General features: G+C 47.6%; 1 protein-coding gene across 2 annotated transcripts in view; it reads right to left on the bottom strand.

Moving 5' to 3' along the window:
* LOC134426795 (rho GTPase-activating protein 39-like) overlaps positions 1 to 13,390 on the bottom strand; it is a 55,059-nt gene extending 41,669 nt beyond the window's left edge. The window contains exon 1 of one of the 2 annotated variants that reach the window (XM_063172041.1): positions 13,255 to 13,390. In XM_063172041.1, the coding sequence (XP_063028111.1) occupies positions 13,255 to 13,265 (11 nt within the window). In that variant the 5' untranslated portion in view covers positions 13,266 to 13,390. Of the gene's footprint in view, positions 1 to 3,851; positions 3,971 to 13,254 lie in introns of those variants that run through there. The other variant, XM_063172040.1, reaches the window with a different exon arrangement.
* Positions 13,391 to 19,665: the final 6,275 nt, after the last annotated feature.

Genomic DNA, 19,665 nt, shown 5'->3' with positions numbered 1-19,665 from the left:
ACATCCATTTATGTTCCCACTTCAGGAAACTTTGAAGCATAAGACATGCACCTTTAGTAAAGCCAAGTGCTCCTTCCATTCTGCCTACCGGTGAGACACTCTGAGAAGTTTGTTAAGCAAAACACATAAGCCTGGTCATGCCCTTTCTCCATCTTCTCCCTCAGTGCTCAAGAACCCACACATGTATTAGAGATGTTAAAGGCAGATGGCTGGCTGTTCTTCCTAGTAACTATTTCAGACTAACTATCTATAAGTTTACCCAAATACTTTTTCAACCTGATGATGCCTTTTGCATCCGTGACCCCCAAGAACACTGAAATCAGAAGTCCATCACAGATTGTGTAAAAGAAATGGCCTTCTTCCTTTAGGTTTCACCAAGTGCTCATAGTTCTAGGGTCACAAGACTTGGTAGAAAAAATTCAACTTACCCATAGAAAGGGGAAACACTGTCCCCAACTTTTAAAAGAGTAGGACGACCCTGGCAACTACCAGCCTGTCAGCCTCACCCCTGTGCCTGGGAAGGTAATGAAACAGACCTTCCTGGAAGCTCTACTAAGGACATGGAGGTGATTTAGGACAGCCAGTATGGCTTCACCAAGGGCAAGTCATCCCTGACCAACTCAGTGGCCTTGCACGGCATCGCTCAGTAGACAAGGGAGGGGACAGAGATGTCATTTATATGGACTTCTGTAAAGGCTTTGACACAGATCCCCACAACATCCTTCTCTCTAAATTGGAGAGAGATGAAGCTGATGAGTGGACTGTTAGATGGGTAACAAAGTGGTTGGACAGTCACATCCAGAGAGTAGTGGTCAATGGCTCAGAGACCCAATGGACGTTAGTGACAAGTGGGGTCCCTCAGGGGTCCATACTGGGACCAGTGTTGGTTAATATCTTCATTAGTACATGAAGGGAACAAGTGTACCCTCAGCCGGTTTGCAGATGACACACCTGAAGGACAGGGCCATCCAGAGATACCTGGACAAGCCTGAGAAGTGGCCCACAGGAATCTCTGAGGTTTAACAAGGCCAGATGCTGGTGCTGCATCTGAGCTGGGTATCAGTCCCAGTATTGATCCAGACCGGGGCAGGAACAGATCGAGAGCAGCCCTGATGAGAAGGGTTTGGAGGTGCTGGTGGATGAGAGGCTGCACACGCCCGGCCGTGTGTGCTGGCACCCAGAAACCAACCATGTCCTGGCTGCATCAAAAGAAGTGTGGGCAGCAGGTCAAGGGAGGGGATTCTGCCCCTCCAGACCCCTCAGCTGAGGCCCCACCTGCAGTGCTGCATCCAGCTCTGGAGTCCTCAGTGCCAGACAGACATGAACCTGGTGGAACCAGTCCAGAGGAGGCCGCCAGGTTAATCAGGGGGATGGAGCACCTCTCTTAGGAGGAAAGGCTGAGAGAATTGGGTTTGTTCGGCCTGGAAAACAGGAGGCTTAGGGGTGACATAATTGCAGCCTTCCAGTTCCTAAGGGGGCCTTACAAGAAAGATGGACAGGGACTTTTTACAAGAGCATGTAGTGACAGGAAAAAGAGGAATGGATTCAAACGGAGAGTAGGTTTAGATTAGATACTTCTTTGCTGTGAGGGTGGGTGAGGGTGGTGAGGCACTGGAATGGGTTTGCCCAGAATAAATATGGATGCCCATTCCCTGAGTTGTTCAAGGCCGGACTGAATGGAGCTCTGACTAACCGGGCCTAGTGAAAGATCTCCCTGTACATGGCAGGGAGTTGAAAGTAGGCAATCTTTAAGATCCTTTCCAACCCAAACCATTCTCTGATTCTACTACCTTCATGATTTGCATACCTTGATCTTGCTATGCAAGACTTTTCCAAACCAAGGAATCACAAATTTTATGCTCTCTCCTCATAAGGCAGCTGCTCTGTCCTTTAGTAATTTTAATTATCTTCACTGCAGTCTCTCTAACATCACTGTCCTTCTCACAATGCAGAAATCAAAACAGCATGCAGTCTCCAAGACATGAACAAAGTGTTAAAGAGGGTCAAATTGATGTCCTCTGCTTCAGTATTAACTCCCTTGCTGATGGTGATCAAAACTGATTGGTTTATTTGGCAAACATCACAGACAGAACTGATGATTTCAGAGAACTGTCAGTGACTCCAAGCTTCTTCTCAAGCTATAACCACTAGTTCTAGGCTGAGTATCAAACAGGTTCAGCACAGGTTATTTTTCCCTGTTCACCATGTTTTCCTACACTGAAGCTTACCTGTCATGTATCAGTCCACTTCCTCAGTTCTCTGAGGTTCTAATGGATTTCCTTATCTTCAGTGAGCAATTCAACCCACTGAAGAAACTGAGGATCCTCTGCAAACCTGGCAATGTCACTGCACCCCTCTATACCTGAGGTTACCCATAAGGTGCAAAACACTCCCAGCACCAGTTTTTCGGGCCTTGCTGCTGACTTCCCCAGGTTGAAAAATGACCAGTCAGCCCTGCCCTTTGCAGTCTATGCTTTCACCAGCTCTTTGTCCGTAACAAGACCCTTCCTCCGTGCCCGTGGCGACTCTTTCTTCAAAGCCTTTGGCAGAGAAACTTGCCAAAGGCTGTCTGAAAACACAGACACATGAAGCCCAGGGGTCCTGCTCCCAGCATGCTCATCATGCTCATCACCTCCAGCAGGTCTGTGAGGCCGGGGCAGGGCTTGCCTCTACAACAGCCCTTCTAACACTGGTCCAAGCAGCTGTGCTTGGCCATGCCTTCAGCAAACTTGTTCTTCATTGCAAAGACTTAGGCACAGGGGTCAGACCCAACAGTCCATGGAATCCTGAATACTCTTCACAGCCCTTCCCTAGCAGTGCACCTGCACAAATACTGAGCCACTTCTCCAATTTCCTCAAGACTCAACCTTTTAAAATGCTATTGCATTCACCACCACCAATTTATGTGATACCAAGGGCACTTTAGAGGCAGGATACACATGAAAGTATCTCAACAATTTCAGTACTAAGATCCTTTGGCACTCTTGAGTAAACATTATCTGTTCCTTAGCTTCTTATCAGTTTGTCTTTTGCTCTAAAGCTATTTCTACTGATGTTCAATGCGAGACAACTTCTCCAACAGTTCTTCTGTAGCAAGCTTGAAGTTTGCAAAGCTCCTCCACAGGAGTCAAGATGGCCACAAATGGTTTAGATTTTTTTGTGATAACTTTATCTTCTGTGGCTCTCATGCTTTGATCTCTTCTGCTGCCAGTTTCCAAAAGGCTTCAATGCATTTGAAAGTTAATCATATTTGGCAAATTCACTCCTCAAAAGTCTTAATCTGGACCACCTTATTTTGATTTTACATGTAATCTGCTGAAATAGATAGGTTTTTTGGTCTTCTTGCCTGGATACAACTTCCCCTTTTTAGTAAGCCTGCTTCTCATTCTACTGTCCCTTTCTCCTCCGCTCATGTCCCTTTTTTTGTGTCTTTCTTTGAAAGGCCAAACAAAAAAGTCTGATCTGTTCTTGGTGGAAGTACCCATTCCTTCTGAGCTGGTAATATAACCACTGAATACTTCCTATGCCCCCTCTGTTCCGATCAACTCCTCTTAAGCCAAGGAACAGATCTCAGGTTTCTTCCAAGGCAGCAGACAGCCCCTTTTTAGCAGACTCAGGAGTAAACAACATCTCTGGGGCAAGGCAGACAAGTCTCATTTATTTTATTTTTATGCTGCCAGTCATAAAGATCCCATCAGAACCCCAGGCTTCACATTATTATGACTATTCAGCACATAGGTACTGAGTTTTCACAGGTAACTGCACATTCACCGTTTCCAGATGCCCAAAACTAGATATTTTTCCAGTTGGAAACCATGTTACACAAACAAAGCACCTCCTGAGGCACCCACCAGGTGAGAGGTAGAAGGGTCAAGGCTTCTCCTTCCCAGGAGGAATACAAGATGACATCAATGGGCAGAAAAGATTCCAGGAGAGCAGCACCCTGCAACAGCATTTCCCTTCCAAGGAACTGCCACAGCTTGGACCTTCTCCCTTGTTTACTTTCAGCACTACTGAGCACAGAGCTGTAGCCAAGGTTGAAACCAGCAGGACCTTGGTGGGAGACATACAAGAGACAAAAAGCTAGGCCCAATGGCTAACAAACTGCAAAACAAGTTTATTCAGCAACAGGTTTTAATCTAAAAAATAAAAGCATCATGGATCAATTATTGCCTGAAGCACAGTAAAAGCGAGGATTACATCTCTCAGCTGTTCATTCCTTTTCTCATCTTCTTTCACAGCTTAGCAAGGTGTGAAGTTGAAAGATGAAGCCCAACACTGCCCTGCATCTTGAGCAGCAGAGAGCTCCGCTACAACAGAGCTACACCCAAGAAGGGGCTGGCTGAACGTCCCCTGTAGCAGTACCCAGTTTTCACAGTCAGCCACCCCAATATTGCTTTCTGTCCATGGGCCCACATACTGCCTGTCCTAATGAAAGCCCACGCTTCCCAGCAGGCCAACTGAGCAGTCCCAGCTCTAGCACAGACACATCTCACTGTTAAAGCTCTTCGTGCCACAGTTCCCATTTGCCTTTCCCAGCAAAAGCAAACAGCCACACCATTCAGGAGGGTTTACAGCTATAGATCCATAGGCAAAGCAGTACAGATTCTTATCATAAGAAACAGACCCAAAATGGTAATTTCTGGGGAATACTGTTAATTCATCTCAAGTCCCTCAAACCTCTGCAGTCTGTAAAACCTCTGGGTTTAAGCCAGGTCCAGCTGGAATTTGAAGGGCAAGAAAGCTGCACTGCTGGCAGTTCCATGACAAATTTGTCTGTTCTCTGACCACCCGCATGTCCTTGCTTGAAAAAATAACTACTGTTGCAAACAGCAGAGGCTTGAGCAAAGCAACAGGAATTAACTGCATGCCCTCCTTTGCCTGCACCAAGGGCCCGCCAAGTGCAGGTCCTGGAGGCCCAACTCCACTTTGCAGTTGGTGCCATGTGCCCTGGCAAGACCAGGGTAACAGACCTGTCTGGGCCAGCTGCAGTGGCTATTTTATTTCTCATCCAGAGTACAAGACATACCGTCTATCAGGAGACACCCTAAAATAGAAAACTTTGCTTCTCCCCAATGAGACTCCACAGCAGCACAAAATCAACACCTCTGGAGCTCACCCAAGCCATCCAGGCCAGAGCAAAACTACTAGAAGATACTAATTTTTGCATTTCCAGCTGAACTCTGAGTACTTTCACTAAACCATTTGATGATCACCATGCTGTTCACCCTTTCCCACCTGAAGTCTTTGCTTCCTGCTCCAGGGAGAGTGGGATGGACAAAACAGCCCAAGGTGAAACTTCACTGTACCCCTGCAGCAAGTACAACTTCACTGAACACCAAGTACCCAAAAAGCTTTTCTCCACGTACAGACAGCTCTCACACCTCAGCAGCAGCTTTGCTTGAAGTAAAAATAGTGAGTGATTTCATCCCCCCAAGACCAAATAAAGTTTAAGCATAAAAGTGCTCAGCTATTAGAGCACTGGATGGCTGACAGGGAGGGGTCATTGGACATTGAGAGGCCACCTTCCTAGGGAAGAGTTATGGGGAGCCAGAAAGGCTGAAATCACTGACATGCCCCCTCACTGCCAAACTCATCAGCCTTCCTGGTTTCAAGAACAAGATCATCCCAAAGAAGTGTCACCACTAAGGAAGTTATGCCCACAGTATCTCTGCCAGCCTTCCTCTTGTAGCAGCGTTTAGAATTCAAGGCCAAAGTCACTTCAACAGCATTACATTCAAAGCTGGCTCAAAAGACTATGGAGAGGGAACAGGATGATAACATCACGGCACAATGGCACACTAAAATCAGAGTGGATGATTCAGTGATATGTTCTCTATGACCCCCTCCCACTCTTTCCCCATCCCCAGCACTCATCACGTGAGGCCTGCAGAGCTCCTCAAATCCTTCACAGGGATAACTCGGCCTGCTAACTAGCAGCAGATGGTTTTCTCTTGCTTTAGTGAACTCAACAACTCGGGTAACAGGACCCAGAACCAGAAAAAAAAATTAAAAAAAAGGTAAGGTGGCAGTGCACAGCTTCACCTCCAGATCATCACTGTCTTTTTCAATCTTTTCTGCTTATTGCCATCCCAAAACAGACTTCTACTTTGGAAGTCTCCAGAATCTTAAACGTGTGTTTTAGACTAATTTCAAACTACAGCTTTAGTGAATTCAGGCTGGATTATCATACCACCCCCAGGCATTTCCTCAGCAGCTTCTAAGCCCTCTATACAAAAAAAAAAAAAAAAAAAAAAAAAAAAAAAAAAAAAAAAGAGTATATTTGCTTTTCACTATTATTTTCAGAGATTTTAAAATTAATTTAATGAAAATTAGAGTAGATTACTTCAGGGGCAAGCTCCCTAAGGAGTTTCCAAGCCAAAACTGCAATTCGTGGGCCGTTTGTACTCTAACTCAGGACTGCAGATGAGAGCCCAAGGGCAGCACCAACTCAAGCACAAAGTTGTCCTCTAAGCCCCAATGCTACTTCCTTCACACTCTTTTTACCAGGCTGATTAAATACAACTCAGCCATATTCCACCCAGACTATTCACTGTACTACATGGGCATAAATTGCCAAGCTCATACACCTCCACATTACAATGTGCTAAGTGTCTGTCCTCTGGACTACATTAAACGCTCCTCATGCTGGCTCCATTCCAGGCTCTGCACCTCAGCTCACAGCCATTTCACCATCTCTCTTTGCTTCACCTCATGTTGATCAGTGATGATCAAGAATACATAAAACAGTTGGAGCTTCTCCTCTCACCCTAGCTTAGAGCAATAAATAGTTGGATGGTCTAATAAAAAAAATCCCAAGCATAACTACTGGATCTAGGGAGCCAAGAAGAGCTAAACAATGTGGTTGATGCACAGCTGGATAACTGTAGATATCAAAGGACTATCAAAGAACTACAATGTACACAAAGAAGAAATAGGTACAGGACCAGAAGAAGACCAAATATAGCATTTATCACTTTACAGCAAACTGACCACATTGAAACTAACAGCTGATCCTTGGGTTACTATTTTAACATCTGTAAGGAAGACTCAGTGCCTAGATTACAATGAGACCACCCACAGTTTACCTGAGCCCTGGAAACAGCCCTGCACTTGATATTTCCCACATGGCACCAATAGCATATGGGGACCAGCCTGGAGCAGATAAGACTATGTGGCAGGGTACAACTGTGCCAGCAGATGAGCAGGGGGTGAGAAGCAGGTGCTGGAGCAGGTGAGGTGGCCAGGACCAGCAGGCAGATTGGAGTTCCAACAGTATGTGAGTCAGCCACTCCAGCCAGTGCAGAGGAACCTTCCAAGCAAGACTCCACAGCACAGTTCATGCACTGCATTCCCTGGGCCTGTATTTAATTATTCAGCTAGGAAGTTTCCTGTAAGTTTTTCTCTGACTTTCCTTTGTGACTGAAAATATTTTACACCAATTCATCCTTTAACCTGAGCCCTGGCTGCTTGTACACAACATATTGCACTGCTTCAGAGTCAGAAAAACCCAAGACAGCTGAACTCCATGTGGTTAAAGGGGATTTGCTGAGCTCAATCTCAGCTCATCAGGCAGCATTGTGCAGGGATTTTCTTGGTATCACTAGCGATGGAGACAGTAAGCCTCTTTGTTTATTTTTTCCCAGATGAATGACACAAGCAAAAGCAAACAGAAAATACCAGACCTACAGAACAAAGAGGCTATCCCTGCTACAGTGCACCTGGCCCTGGGCCACAAGTTCATGATGTCCATGATCACACAAAAATCCCACTATATTGAGTCTTTTCTGCCTCCATAACAGGTTTCCAGGCAAAAAGCAGCAACCTTGTTTGCCCAGGTAGGAAACAGCCCCATCTGTCACAGCAAAGTGCCTTATGGCAGTGTCCCACAGCTGCAAAGTTACACACACGAGTGAACCCAGCACAAGTTTGTGTGGGGAAACCTTCCTGCTTGGCTTGTTTGGTTTTGGTAGATCATAAACCCTGCAACTAAGAAAATGCTTGGTTTAGAGAGGCCCAGGACTGCTCTGCTTCAAGTTGAGACAGGAACACACAAGCAAATCTGGGGAGCACAGGGTGCTCCCTCTTCATCCGTGTTGAAGCACTTGCCACTGAGGAAGGCAAAGCATAGCAAGAGCTTGGTTCAGGGAGCTGGGCACAAGCAGAATACAAGAGGGGTAAGAAAATACACCCTCCTTAGAGAACCAGACTTCTATTTTCCTCTAGTGGTTGATGAAGATGTCAGCAAATAATTTTAATAAGACCCTTTTTTTCAGAAGTTCTAGCACTCTGCAGCATAGAGCCCTTGCTAGAATTTCATACAAGACCTAAAGCAAAAAGAGACAAAAAAGCCTGAAAAAACAATAAACTTAGCATCTCCAGCACTTTATAGTCTTTCAGTGTGGTTTTTTCAGGAAGAATTTTCTACAGCTGATATTGTAGAACCTCAAGCCCCTTCTTTTTGCCTGAAGCATGTAACAGGGGGAGGCCATGTCTCCTTGCTATGCCAACATTCACCTGGGAATCACAGAGTGCTTTCCCTCTCCCACGCTTCGCTGCAACCAAATAATCTGAACCTCCAGCACTCTCATTTTAAGTTTCACAAATATCTTTTGGCTGTGTGAGTTGCATAACCAAAAAATGCCAGCTGACAACGCACAAAGAAAAAAAGCCTGGGAGAGTAGCTGGAAGATAGTTGACACTAGCTACACTGGAATTTACTGGGCTACACTCAACTGGAAATATAAAACACTTAATTCTTACAGCAGTAACTTCAAACTCACGGAACAGTAATTAGGATGAGAGAATATATGCCAAATAATGGTACCTCCAATATCCCATGAGACAAAGACCAAGCACAAAAGAATTTTCTCTTGACCTACAGTCTCTTCCAGATGTATGAGGCAGATGGACCTCAGGCTGCTGCTTCAGTTAATGCTTTCCTGCCACTCCAAGAACTGACTGCTTTAAGAAACTATCCAAAGCAGAGTACTCTTCCTCATGAAAAGCATAAAACCCATCAAACAGACAGCTTGCTTCAATGGATACTCATGACTGAGCTACTAAAAAACACAAGAAATTATTTGCTCATTAAGGCTGTCTTTCCTACATGGGAACAGCCTGCAAAGGCAGGAATAAACATTAAATATGCAATATTGACAGCAGAACTTAGGAACCTCCTATGAATCCAGCTAAAACCAAATTCAGAACAGTGCCTGTTCTGGAATTTCTTTTTATTACAGATAAGAGGCACTTCCTGAACTATTTGAATCTGCCTGGGGGACTTTTTATAGAAACGCAAGCGTATACACGTCACAAGGCACAAATAATTGCACTCCACTTGGGAAGAAGGACTGATGGAGCCTAAATGGAACATTTCCATTTCTAACCTATCTATTTGCTGAAAGCTTGCAAGCATCTCCTCCTAATTGCATCATCCACTGAGAAAGCCATTTCCGGAGTATAGCAGGAAAAGGAGACTACAAGAAGGAGGAAACACTGCTTTCCTTTGAACTTCTGATTAGTTTCCATCAAAAGACTCTGATCTGTCTGAAGGCGTTTCCCAAAGACCAGGCTTTATCTGCATAGGCAAACACTGGAAGGTTTGACTGCCCCTTAGGAGCTAGCTCCGGGCCATGCTGGGCCTGCTGAAGGAAGCACCTTAAAAAGGTTTTGGCAGCGATGGTAGACAGGACAACCACCTTGTCCTCTACAGCCCCTCTTCTCCTTCTGCCAGAGGAAAGAGAAGGCTTCTCCTTCTACTGGAGGAAAACAAACTCCTGGCTTCACTTAAAGCCAGTCACCCCTAAAACATTTCATTCCAAGGAAACTTCCCTGGTAAGCTTACCAGGCTCAGCAGCGTGTTTAGAGGAGTAGCAACAACAGGAGCAAGCAAGCATATAGCAGAGGTCAGGCTTGCTGATAACTTCTCCCACCTGCACTTATTTCCACTGACTTTGCAGAGCTAACAGAGACTTTTGCTCTCCCAGTTTATTTACTGCCAAGTGAAGTACCACAATCCAGTCCATCCAAGAAAAGGCTCATTCAGCAGACAAGAGTGGAATGACCTGCTGTGGGGCATGGGCTTGTTCTGCACTCAAAGCTAGCTACAGAGAGGATATTTATTCATGGCCTTATTTAAGCCAACTAAGAAGAGGCTAAACCAGAACAGGGCACATGGACCCAGTTCAGAGGATGTGGAGGGCTCTGCAAGGCACAACAGTGAGAGGCTTGGATGCCCTGCCAAAACTAGAAGACCTCTATACTGCAAAGTCACAGCTGAGTTTAGACACACAGAGCCCATCAGCAGCTCCAGGGCAGGGTGATGAAGTGTCAAAGTTTTCATTCACTCCTAAATGGAAGTTGCTAAAAAACATGGAAACTGGTATTCATGCAAACTCAAAGCCTGAATTAATCTGAATTAACTAAAAACAACAAAGTAGGCTAAAGTGACTCAAGATTCAATAACAAAATGAAGAGTCCTCATTGTAATCCCCACAAAACACATGAATCCCTTACATTTTGTATAAATCAAATTAAAACAGCCAACCAGAACAGCAGGTTTCCTGCTGAACAAACACACTTAGTACCATTCCCAGCCCTTCCACCCAGCTAACATGACTTCAGCAACCTCAGTATTTCTAGGTAGGCTGGAAGATCTCCCTTCGCACCCATCCTGAGGCAGTTTAATTCAAACAGCCAAAAATATGCTGCTAAAACAGCAAGCCCAAACTTAAAAGCTTTCTTCTCCATAAGTAAAGTGACAAGCCAAGTAGTATCATTACTAAAGCATTTACCCATCAGGAAATAAAGATATGACATATATGACTTCCAAAAAAGGGTTAATGAATATTTATTAAATGGCACTGCCAGCGGAAAAAAACAAGCCACGCTCATGGGCCAAAAAGTCAGACTCCTATAGCTGTTTATGCTCTCTTACCTTTAATTGCAGAAGTAATTCCCTTAAAGCTGATTTTATGTATCTTAAAGCTCTTCCCACAGTCCCTCAACAATGCTAATAATTCTTCCTCCACTGCTCTCAGAGGAAAAAAATCCCTTGGTCCCTGATCTACAAAACTTTACTGGTTTGTTATCAGGCAGTTACCCCAATCCTGTGAAGGCAGCCCCAAAAGAATGGCAGAATGGATTTGAAAAATGACTCAAAGCTCAGACACCAATACAAGGAAATCCACAAGATGTTCTTACCCCTTAGGCAGCTCACTACAGGAATTCCAGGCTCTCCTTTCATCTTTGTACCACACATTATATTTTTCTAGGAATCAAGTAAGGCAGTTGAATGGGAGGCACTTCTTTTGTGTCCCTAAAGCAGGGCAGTACTTGGTAAGCCCTGTTCTGCATGGCATATTATGCATGCATGTCTCCCATGAGGATTTCTGCTGCAAATCCAGTCAGGGTGAGGCTGAAGTCAGACTTTTGCATCACAAGGATGACCGTAAAATTCTCTCAATTACAAAATGCACCAGACGTGTGGACTGAGATCTCACTGCAGCTTATGTTTGCCCAACTAAGGCCAAGATATCTGTTTTAGCTAGGCAAGCCTGCTGTGAATACACAAGGCATGTGAACTATCTGAACAAAACTGTGGCTTCTAAATCTGCATTCCTATAATCCACTGTAATCTCAGCATCCCTCCAAACAGCCTCCATCCAACTGATAGGAAGAGTTGTCTTGTCAACCCAGCAAAAACCAAATTCAAAAGCACTGAAGAGACAGCAAGGGATACACAGGTAAAACACACTGAAATCCAGCACAAGAAGCTTTGTACTCATCTGCACCAGCTAGTGGAATGATAGCCTCAAATCTACAAGATTTTGTTGGCCTTTAGAGTTTATCCCAAAATGACGAATCTACAACCTCAATCTCCAAGCGCCTTTGGCTGTCACAAGCACAGAGGCAGAAGCAGCTGCTGTGAGGTGCTGCTCCTGGCAAGATGAGAGAATGCTGCTGTGCTCATCACTTTGCTCAGTCTGAATTCTGGTATTTTAGGGCCACCCTCAATGGGATTTGCTATCCCTTCCCAAGATGCTCCTTACAGACTAACTCAAACTCTGGTCTGCTGCAGGAGATGCAGAAGGAAAAAGAAATAAAACAACTTCAAATGCGAGAGAAATAAAAAATTATTCAAACACCTTGCATCACCAATGAGGCACTGAGTAAAAGGCCAGTGCAACTCTCCCCCTGCCAACAAGAACGTGAGAAGCCGTCTGAAGAGAGAATCACACTGCAGGAATTTTAAATCGATCAAGTATTTAACCTAGAATGAAAAAAAGACACCAGCAAAACAGCACAACTGCAACTGGCATCAGCAACAACAAGGATAGTGCCTCTGCACGTTCCTCCTGGCAGAATCAAACTTAATTTAACCACTTCAGGCCGACGATCCCAGACGCGGAGGGACCAGGAAGAGTTCTCCTTCAATGGGGTTATTCACTGGAGCCGTAAAATCCGCCTGAGTTTGTCGGAAGCCGGATGCAGCCTGGGAAACTGGCCTGGCTACCTGGCCCTCCATTTTCACTGCCAACAGGTCCTCCTGTCTCCCTACCCACTTCCAGGAGAGGACAGAACCCTCTCCTGGCCCTGCAACAGCCACACCCGATAGTATTTTCACTGTCATTCTGTAAAAGCGCTTATTTTTTAAGCGAAAGAGAGAAAGCTACGGGAGCACCCAGCCCAGCGCCAGCGAGCCCGGACTGGAACGGGCACAAAACCGTGGTGTGCTCCCGACGAGCCGCCCGTCTTTGCAGGTGTGAGGGCACCCGACAGAGTCCGGCCGCAGCCCCCGGGGAGGCGCCGGGGCCCGGCAGGAGAGAGGACTCCGAGTCAGGGCCAGGCCGGCTACGCTCAGCCGAGCTCATGGCCGCCCGCCTTGCTCGGAGGCCGTAAACAGCCCAGTCCCAGCCCCAGACGGAGGCCCCGGCGGGAGCCAGGACAGTGCGAGAGAGAGGTCCCCCCACAGACAGCCCAGCGCGGCGGGAGGCGGCCCGGGACCACCGCCCCGCACGAGTCTGACCGCTCGGCTCGGCTCGGCTCGGCTCGGCTCGGCACGGCACGGATCGACTCGGTCGCATTTCACCTGCCGCGTCGGCTTCCCCGGCCTCGCCTCCACCCTAGCCGGGAATTGCTCCCGGCCCCAGCCCAGGCCCAGGCCGAGGCCCACTGCCCCGAAGAGCGGCAACGCGTCTCTCCTCTCTCCCCTTTCCCGCGACTCAACAGGTGCGCGGCGACGGCACTCACCTCTCCGCCATGGCCGCTCTGGCCGCGAGCGGGGCAGGATGTGAAACCCGATCCCGGCCCCGCCCGGAGGTGGTGCGGCCGGACCCGGGACCCCCAGCCACTCCCCAGGTCCCTCTGCCGGGGGCTGCTGTGCTGGGACGGGCGGGACGGGGCGGGGCGGAGCGGAATGGGGAGGGGCGGGCCGGGACTGTCCGGGACTGGCGAGGCCGGCGTCAGGTGGAGCCGCGGGTCGAGAGCAGCCCCTGGCGGCGGATGCGGTCGCTACGGAACGCGATCTAGTCCGCCGAGCCCTGGCGTCGTGGAGCTCCAGCCCGAGGAGCGGAAACAAGGAGAGTGGAAGCGGAGCTGGGACATCAGTTTTGGAGTCGCTGAAGCCTTATTTGAGCTACTGGTCAATGGCAAAAATCAGTGGTCGTGACCTCTTTTGTAAGGAAAGCCGTGGTCAGGCAGGTCACATCCTGCTCTCGCCTCGGGGGTCTTTCGGCAGCGCTGTAATTGTAGGCCCCAGGTACGGCCTGTGCGCGCCGCTGGATCACAGCTGCACCGGTGAACCGTGTTCTCCCGACGCTGCCTCCCGCTGCCCTGGGCACATGAGGCTTTATTTGTTCTGCTCTGCCCTCTGGTACTCCCGACATCCTGCAAGAGCGTGGATGGAAAGTGGCAAGGGGGACTTGAACCAGTGTGGAACACTAAGAGAGGAAAGTTCCTTTGCCAATGCTAGATGTTGAGCCGTCTCTGCTGGGAGGGTACAGACCTTTGGGTCAGCCTGAGCTGTAAGGCTGCCATGCTCTGGGTTTGCCCGGATGTTTTCCTTTTTTTTTTTTTTTTTTTTTTTTTTTTTTTTTTTTTTTTTTTGCCCCAGCAGCTTTGTCTGGGCAGATTTTGCAGACTTTCTGTTTCTTCTCTATCATGAGCACATAGTATACTGGTCAAAGCTGTGCAGGAATATCAGGTGTGTCTCCAGCAGATGCACAGATCCACCAGCGGCGTACGAGCAGCATAGGTTCAGAGACCTCAAGAACTAGTAGAGCCCTGCTTCTCAGCTAGCATGAGTACTCTAAATAAACAAGCCATGCTCTAAAGGTCAGCCCTGCTAGATCAGCTTCTGTCAGCCACAGCTTTGGGGTATGTCATTTGGCATGGTGGCTCCTGTATATCAGTAATTGCTGCAATGTGCTGCTTCTACCAAGGAATCCTTTACTGTCCTGTTATTCTGGAATAGAAACAATCCCATGTGGATGCAAATCCTGGGGGTTGAGCTGCCCAGATTCCTCAGATCCTATAACTAGGGGTGCAAGACTTGACAGATTCTTGGTGGATTTTGCCACTAACAGAGTGGTTTGGGGCTCATGTTGCACCAGGGAGCAAATGTCTGCTACAGTAAGAAATTAGTCTGTTCAGCTTATTAATGACCCCATGCCAGCCAATGGTCAGGGTCCCACCCAGAGCAACTGCACTCATTTTCAGATGGCATTTTGGCACTATTGAGGACTTGAGGGTAACTTAATCTTAAGACATTCCCATTAAATTCCCACTGCATTTTTAAATAGCAAATAGAGAGACAGTGAGATCATGGCTGCTGCACTTGCGGGCTGGTCACACAGCTGCACTGTGCTTATGCAGGGGCGGGTGGGGGAAGATTGTGTCTCTGCAGCCGGGGGCCAGTGGCGAGTGGGGCCCCCACAGGGGCTGTGAAGCTGCTGGAGATGCCTGAGGTGCTGTGGGAAAGCAGGCAGGAGAAGTTGAGTTCTGTGGGACTGCAAAGCTCAGGGACTGAGGCACAGGCTAACAGGAAAGAAAAGGAGTTGAACCAGGTCTGTGTTGAAAACAAAAATTTGCTGGTGTAGCTCTACTATGATTAAATTGGCATCCCTCCTTGTGGAGATGCAGATATTGCTTACCTTTGCCAGTACAGGTTATACCTGTCCTCAGGGAAACAGTAATACTGGGAAAATGCTTATAGCAGCCTGATAGTCTCTGTCTGTTCAATGGCTCCTGTAGACACAGACTTAGTGTGTAAGAATTTTAACAGTTTGATCATCATTTTTGTGCCAGCAAGGTCTTTTGGGCATGCTGAAAACAGATGCTGGGGACATGGGAGCTTCAGGGCCCCAGCTTCAGGGCCCCCCAAAATGAGTGACCTGCCACAGTAAGTGGGAAGTTGGCTACAGGACGGACCAGACAAAATATTCATTTTTTGCAACATTCTCATTTTATTTTGTGTATTTCAGGGCTTGATGATAATGTGTAGGCTGTTTTCCACCTACTCCTCTGGCAGCCTTGCTGAAGAACCTAAACATCATCACTTGGCTGCCACAGCTCAAACTCTTGGGGTGTTACTCTGCACTAAGAGATCCTGTCTCTCTTCAGGCTAAAATGGGCAAACTGGGGCCTCTCAAGGACACAGAGGACACACTGACATGACATCTCAGGTCAGTCCAACTCATGAGCTGGCAGCTCTGTGCTGACCTGCACAAAGTCACACAGCAGAAGGGCATCAAAATGCAGAGCAAGGAAGCCACCTTGAAGGCAGAACCTCCCCACTAGAGGAGGGTTACACACGTGCTGACATCAAGGATACTCTTGGGAGCAGAGGTCCCTACTGCTGGAGAAGGAAAGCTGGGTGATAGGAGGTTCAATTTTCCGACACAACAGACAGCTCTGAGGCTGAGCCTTGCACGTAGGTGCCATTGATGCACTAGTGACACGGAGAGGGGGAAGGTAATCCCAGAGGGGGAAGAAGCTAAAGGAAAAGCTTCTTTTGTGGGAACTTTTTCAGATACTTTCACAGCTCAGACAGTCAGGGGCTAAGGAAAACTTCTGCTAGTGGCAATAACACAAGGCAGTTCTTCTCCAGAGATACAGGTGGGTCACTGTGACACCTGCTTGGGATATCAAGCTCACCAGTCATGAGACCTGTTATCAATACACCAAAAGTGGCAGCAGGAGGTGAATGTGAAGTGACTTGAGAGCATGGAAAAAACACTGCAGTGTCTCTGAGAACAGAGGGTCCTGGCTCTCTTGCTAATAAAAGAAGAAATAGCCTTCATTAATTGTAAGGCTGTGAACACCAGATCACTGTAAGATGCGGTAAGAGATCGGTGTTTCCAGACTAAACCATCTTGTTGCTGCCTGTACTTGGCTGAAGGATATACTGTATAACTGTCACTACAGAACTGCAAAATGAGGCAGCTTCCTGAGATCATGCTTGAATTGTTTCTCAGGTACTGCTCCCAAGTGGAAGTAACTGTATTTGGAGTTGTACACCCTTTCATAAAACTGCTCGTCTGGTGCTAATACTTGGGCATACACTCCATGTCAGGAAATTGCAGGTGGAGGTCCTGGCATGAGAGTTATTTCTCATGTGGGGGTGTGGAATAACCAGTGATGCTAAAGCTATGGAAAGCTTAGGATTGCAGTGCTGCTGTCCTGCAGAGGTCCCAGGCTGAGAGTTCTGGCAATCCCCAGGCAGATATACTACAGATGTGAGCGCAGTCAGCACATTGCCCTAGAGGTTTGGGCCAGCAGGCACTGCTCTTGCTCTGCCTCTATTAACAAACTGGGTTGCACAGCTTGGAACCAGCCCAGTCCAGCACCAGACCCACAGCAACTGTCTTCCATGTACAGCAAGGAAGGGAGTAACAACTCCAGTCAGGTCTGACAAACCTTTGTTGAGAGACTGGTGATACTGGTAGTAGATGCCTAAAATGCTTGGCAAGGTCTGTATGGCTAGGCTTACAGCCAGCACTGCCCCAGTGCAGCTGCAGCCTTGGATCCACCTTGCAGGCACCAGCAATGGTGGGAGGATGAGTTGGGAAATGCTTCACTGGGGACTCCCAGTGTTACTTCTGAGCTGCATTTGAGCTCAGGTCCTCAGCCTTGACCACACCTCAGCTGTACTCCACTGAAGCTTGTGCCAGGCCCACTCACTGGGTCAGCAGTCACTCAACCCTGGCTGACCCTGGTTATTGACACCAAACTCTCTGCTCCTCTTGCTTGGTGAGTATGGCACTGTCGTGCTGTCACCTTGTCTCCTGTCATCCTGTCACGTCACATCTGTCATCCTCTCCTGCCTCCAGCACCCCAAGCCCCCACGGCTGTAAGGGGGGACAGGAGCAGGAGCCAGTCAGTCAGTGTGCTCTTGTGATGAGGGAGCCAATAATACCAAAACACATTCTGTGAAAGCCCTGTGTTAAATAGGTCAAACTACTGCCCAGATACTCCTATGAGTGTTTACATGTGGGCTCACCATGGGGAGCTCTTTGCTGCAACAAAGCTAAAGTGCTGGGCAGATTGGGGGGCACAGTTCACTCAGAGATCTCTGTCCTTGGAGATTTTCAAGGTTTGGCTATGCAAAGCCATGGTTTATCTGATCTAGTATTGGTGAGGGTCTCATTTCAAGCAAAAGTTTGGGCTAATGCTCACCAAAGGTCCCTCCCAACCAACACGTCTGTAACTCCATATCAGGGAGCTAGACATTTGCGCCATATGTGGTGAATTCTTCAGTATTTCAGTACAGACATCTTGTATCCAGTGTCTTAAAGATCTTATTGTATGGAACTAGGCTGACTTGGTTGCAGGCGTTGCTGGCTGAAGTTCTTTGGATTGTGTGCTGTGAGAGTTCTCTCTGGCAAATGGTCTTAGCAAGTATGAGGAAAAGAAAAAAACATCCCTGTTCTTCATTAATCCTGTCTGTTTTGTGAAGATGATGATATTGAATAGCCCAGGACAGTCCTTTGGAAAAGGATAGTTGGAGATATTTGACCATTTGTAAAAATACATGTTTTTGAGCATCGATCAGCAGGTTGTAGTGGTTTGGTGGTTTGTTTTGGTTTTTTTTTTTTTCCCCATAGCAGGCATGATGTAAATTTATATAACTAGCCAGGTCTTTTGCAATGGGCTTTTAAAAAATCATTGTCCTAATTTTTTCTGCCTTACCATCTTCAGCTCCTTTGCAGAGTAAGCAGCAATGCTATCGTGTTACTGCTTGGCAATGCAGCAGCTGGCTGTAACCCAACTGTGCAGTATGGGACATGGAAACAGATGGAGCAGCAAATGCTCTTTGTTTCCTCTCCTGCTTTCTAAAACAGATTGTGAGTAAAAACATACAGGGGAGGTTTTTGCCATCTTCCCTGCTGCTGTGGCTTCCTGGCTGCTGACAAAGCCGTGGCATTATATAGCGGGGGTAACATCTCCAGCAAAGGGAAGCGGTGTCCTTTGAAAGGAGAGCTGCCAAGAGCAGAAGGGCATTAGATACAATGTCAACATGCCCTTGCATGGGAAGGAAGGGTGCAGTGGGTGAAACAGCTGAACTGAGCCGAGGGCCCAACAAGTCCTGCTTCTCTTGTTGCTCTGAGTCCTGATTTTGGTGTGCACCTGACCTTGGGTGAACCCCATCAGCTCATTAAACTGGCATGCATCAAAAGTGAGCAGTGTTTTGACAGTTAGGAACCTGTCATGGCCTGATGGATGATCTGGCAAAGCACTGGGATGAGAATGAGGAAAGCAGCCACACTCCAGGATGGGTCAGAAGAATAGGGGAGGAAGGTGGAAGTGGGATGTCCCTTGTGAACCAGATTGACTCTGCTGTCCAGGGTAGTCCTTGTTCCAATACTAGACAAGACACAGGAAGGAGGTCCATGCTCCCAGGTAGCTTTCTAGGAGCCAAACTCTGAGGTTGCTGGCAGTGAAGGTCAGGAAAATATCCCCAGCAGAGGTTTGCCTGCCTTACTTCAAAATTCCTGTGGGATGAAAACTCCCCAAAGTAAGGTACTTATGTTCTTGACAGGTTTCCAAAGGACTTCTACCGTATCACAGCCTCCCATACTTCTCTGTTTCTGGTAAACTCTGCTGCTCTCAAATATATTTCTGCTAAGTTGGCCAGTAGTGCTCTCTACCCCACAGGTGACCTTATACTCTGGAAAACATGGAACTGTTTCACCACCAGCAGCCTTGAGCTGGGCAACACCTGCCCAGAGCAGAGGATGATTGCTGAGAGGTCTGTGGCCAGGGCTTATGACACAAAACTGAGCTAGAACCGCCAGTGCACCCAGCAGCATGAGCGGAGGAGACGGAGCTGTGCTGTTGGGAATTTAGCTGACTAGAGATTGGAAAAGTACAAGGCCGTGGCTAATTCCAAGTCCTGCACCTGCAAGATAGCGTGTCCTTGGGCCTAGCTGGGTATGATAAGAAGTGGACAGAGAGACGTGGGGAATAGGGAATGTAGGCCCAAAGGTGCGGCGAGGTGTATTTGGCCTTCAAGGGCAGAGAAGGTCAGAGTCCAGCTAGCTGAGGTTAAGGCCGATACCCAGCTGCATATCCTGCCAGCACCCCTCAGCGTTGCAAGGCCTCGGGCTGTGCTGGTTGCGGACTGAATCGCTGCTAATCGACGAGAAGGAAGGAGTTGGACAC

This window comes from Melospiza melodia, chromosome 19 (genome assembly GCF_035770615.1).
Source record: "Melospiza melodia melodia isolate bMelMel2 chromosome 19, bMelMel2.pri, whole genome shotgun sequence".
Taxonomy (NCBI): Eukaryota; Metazoa; Chordata; class Aves; order Passeriformes; family Passerellidae; genus Melospiza; species Melospiza melodia.
This window is presented reverse-complemented; position numbering and strand designations above follow the sequence as displayed.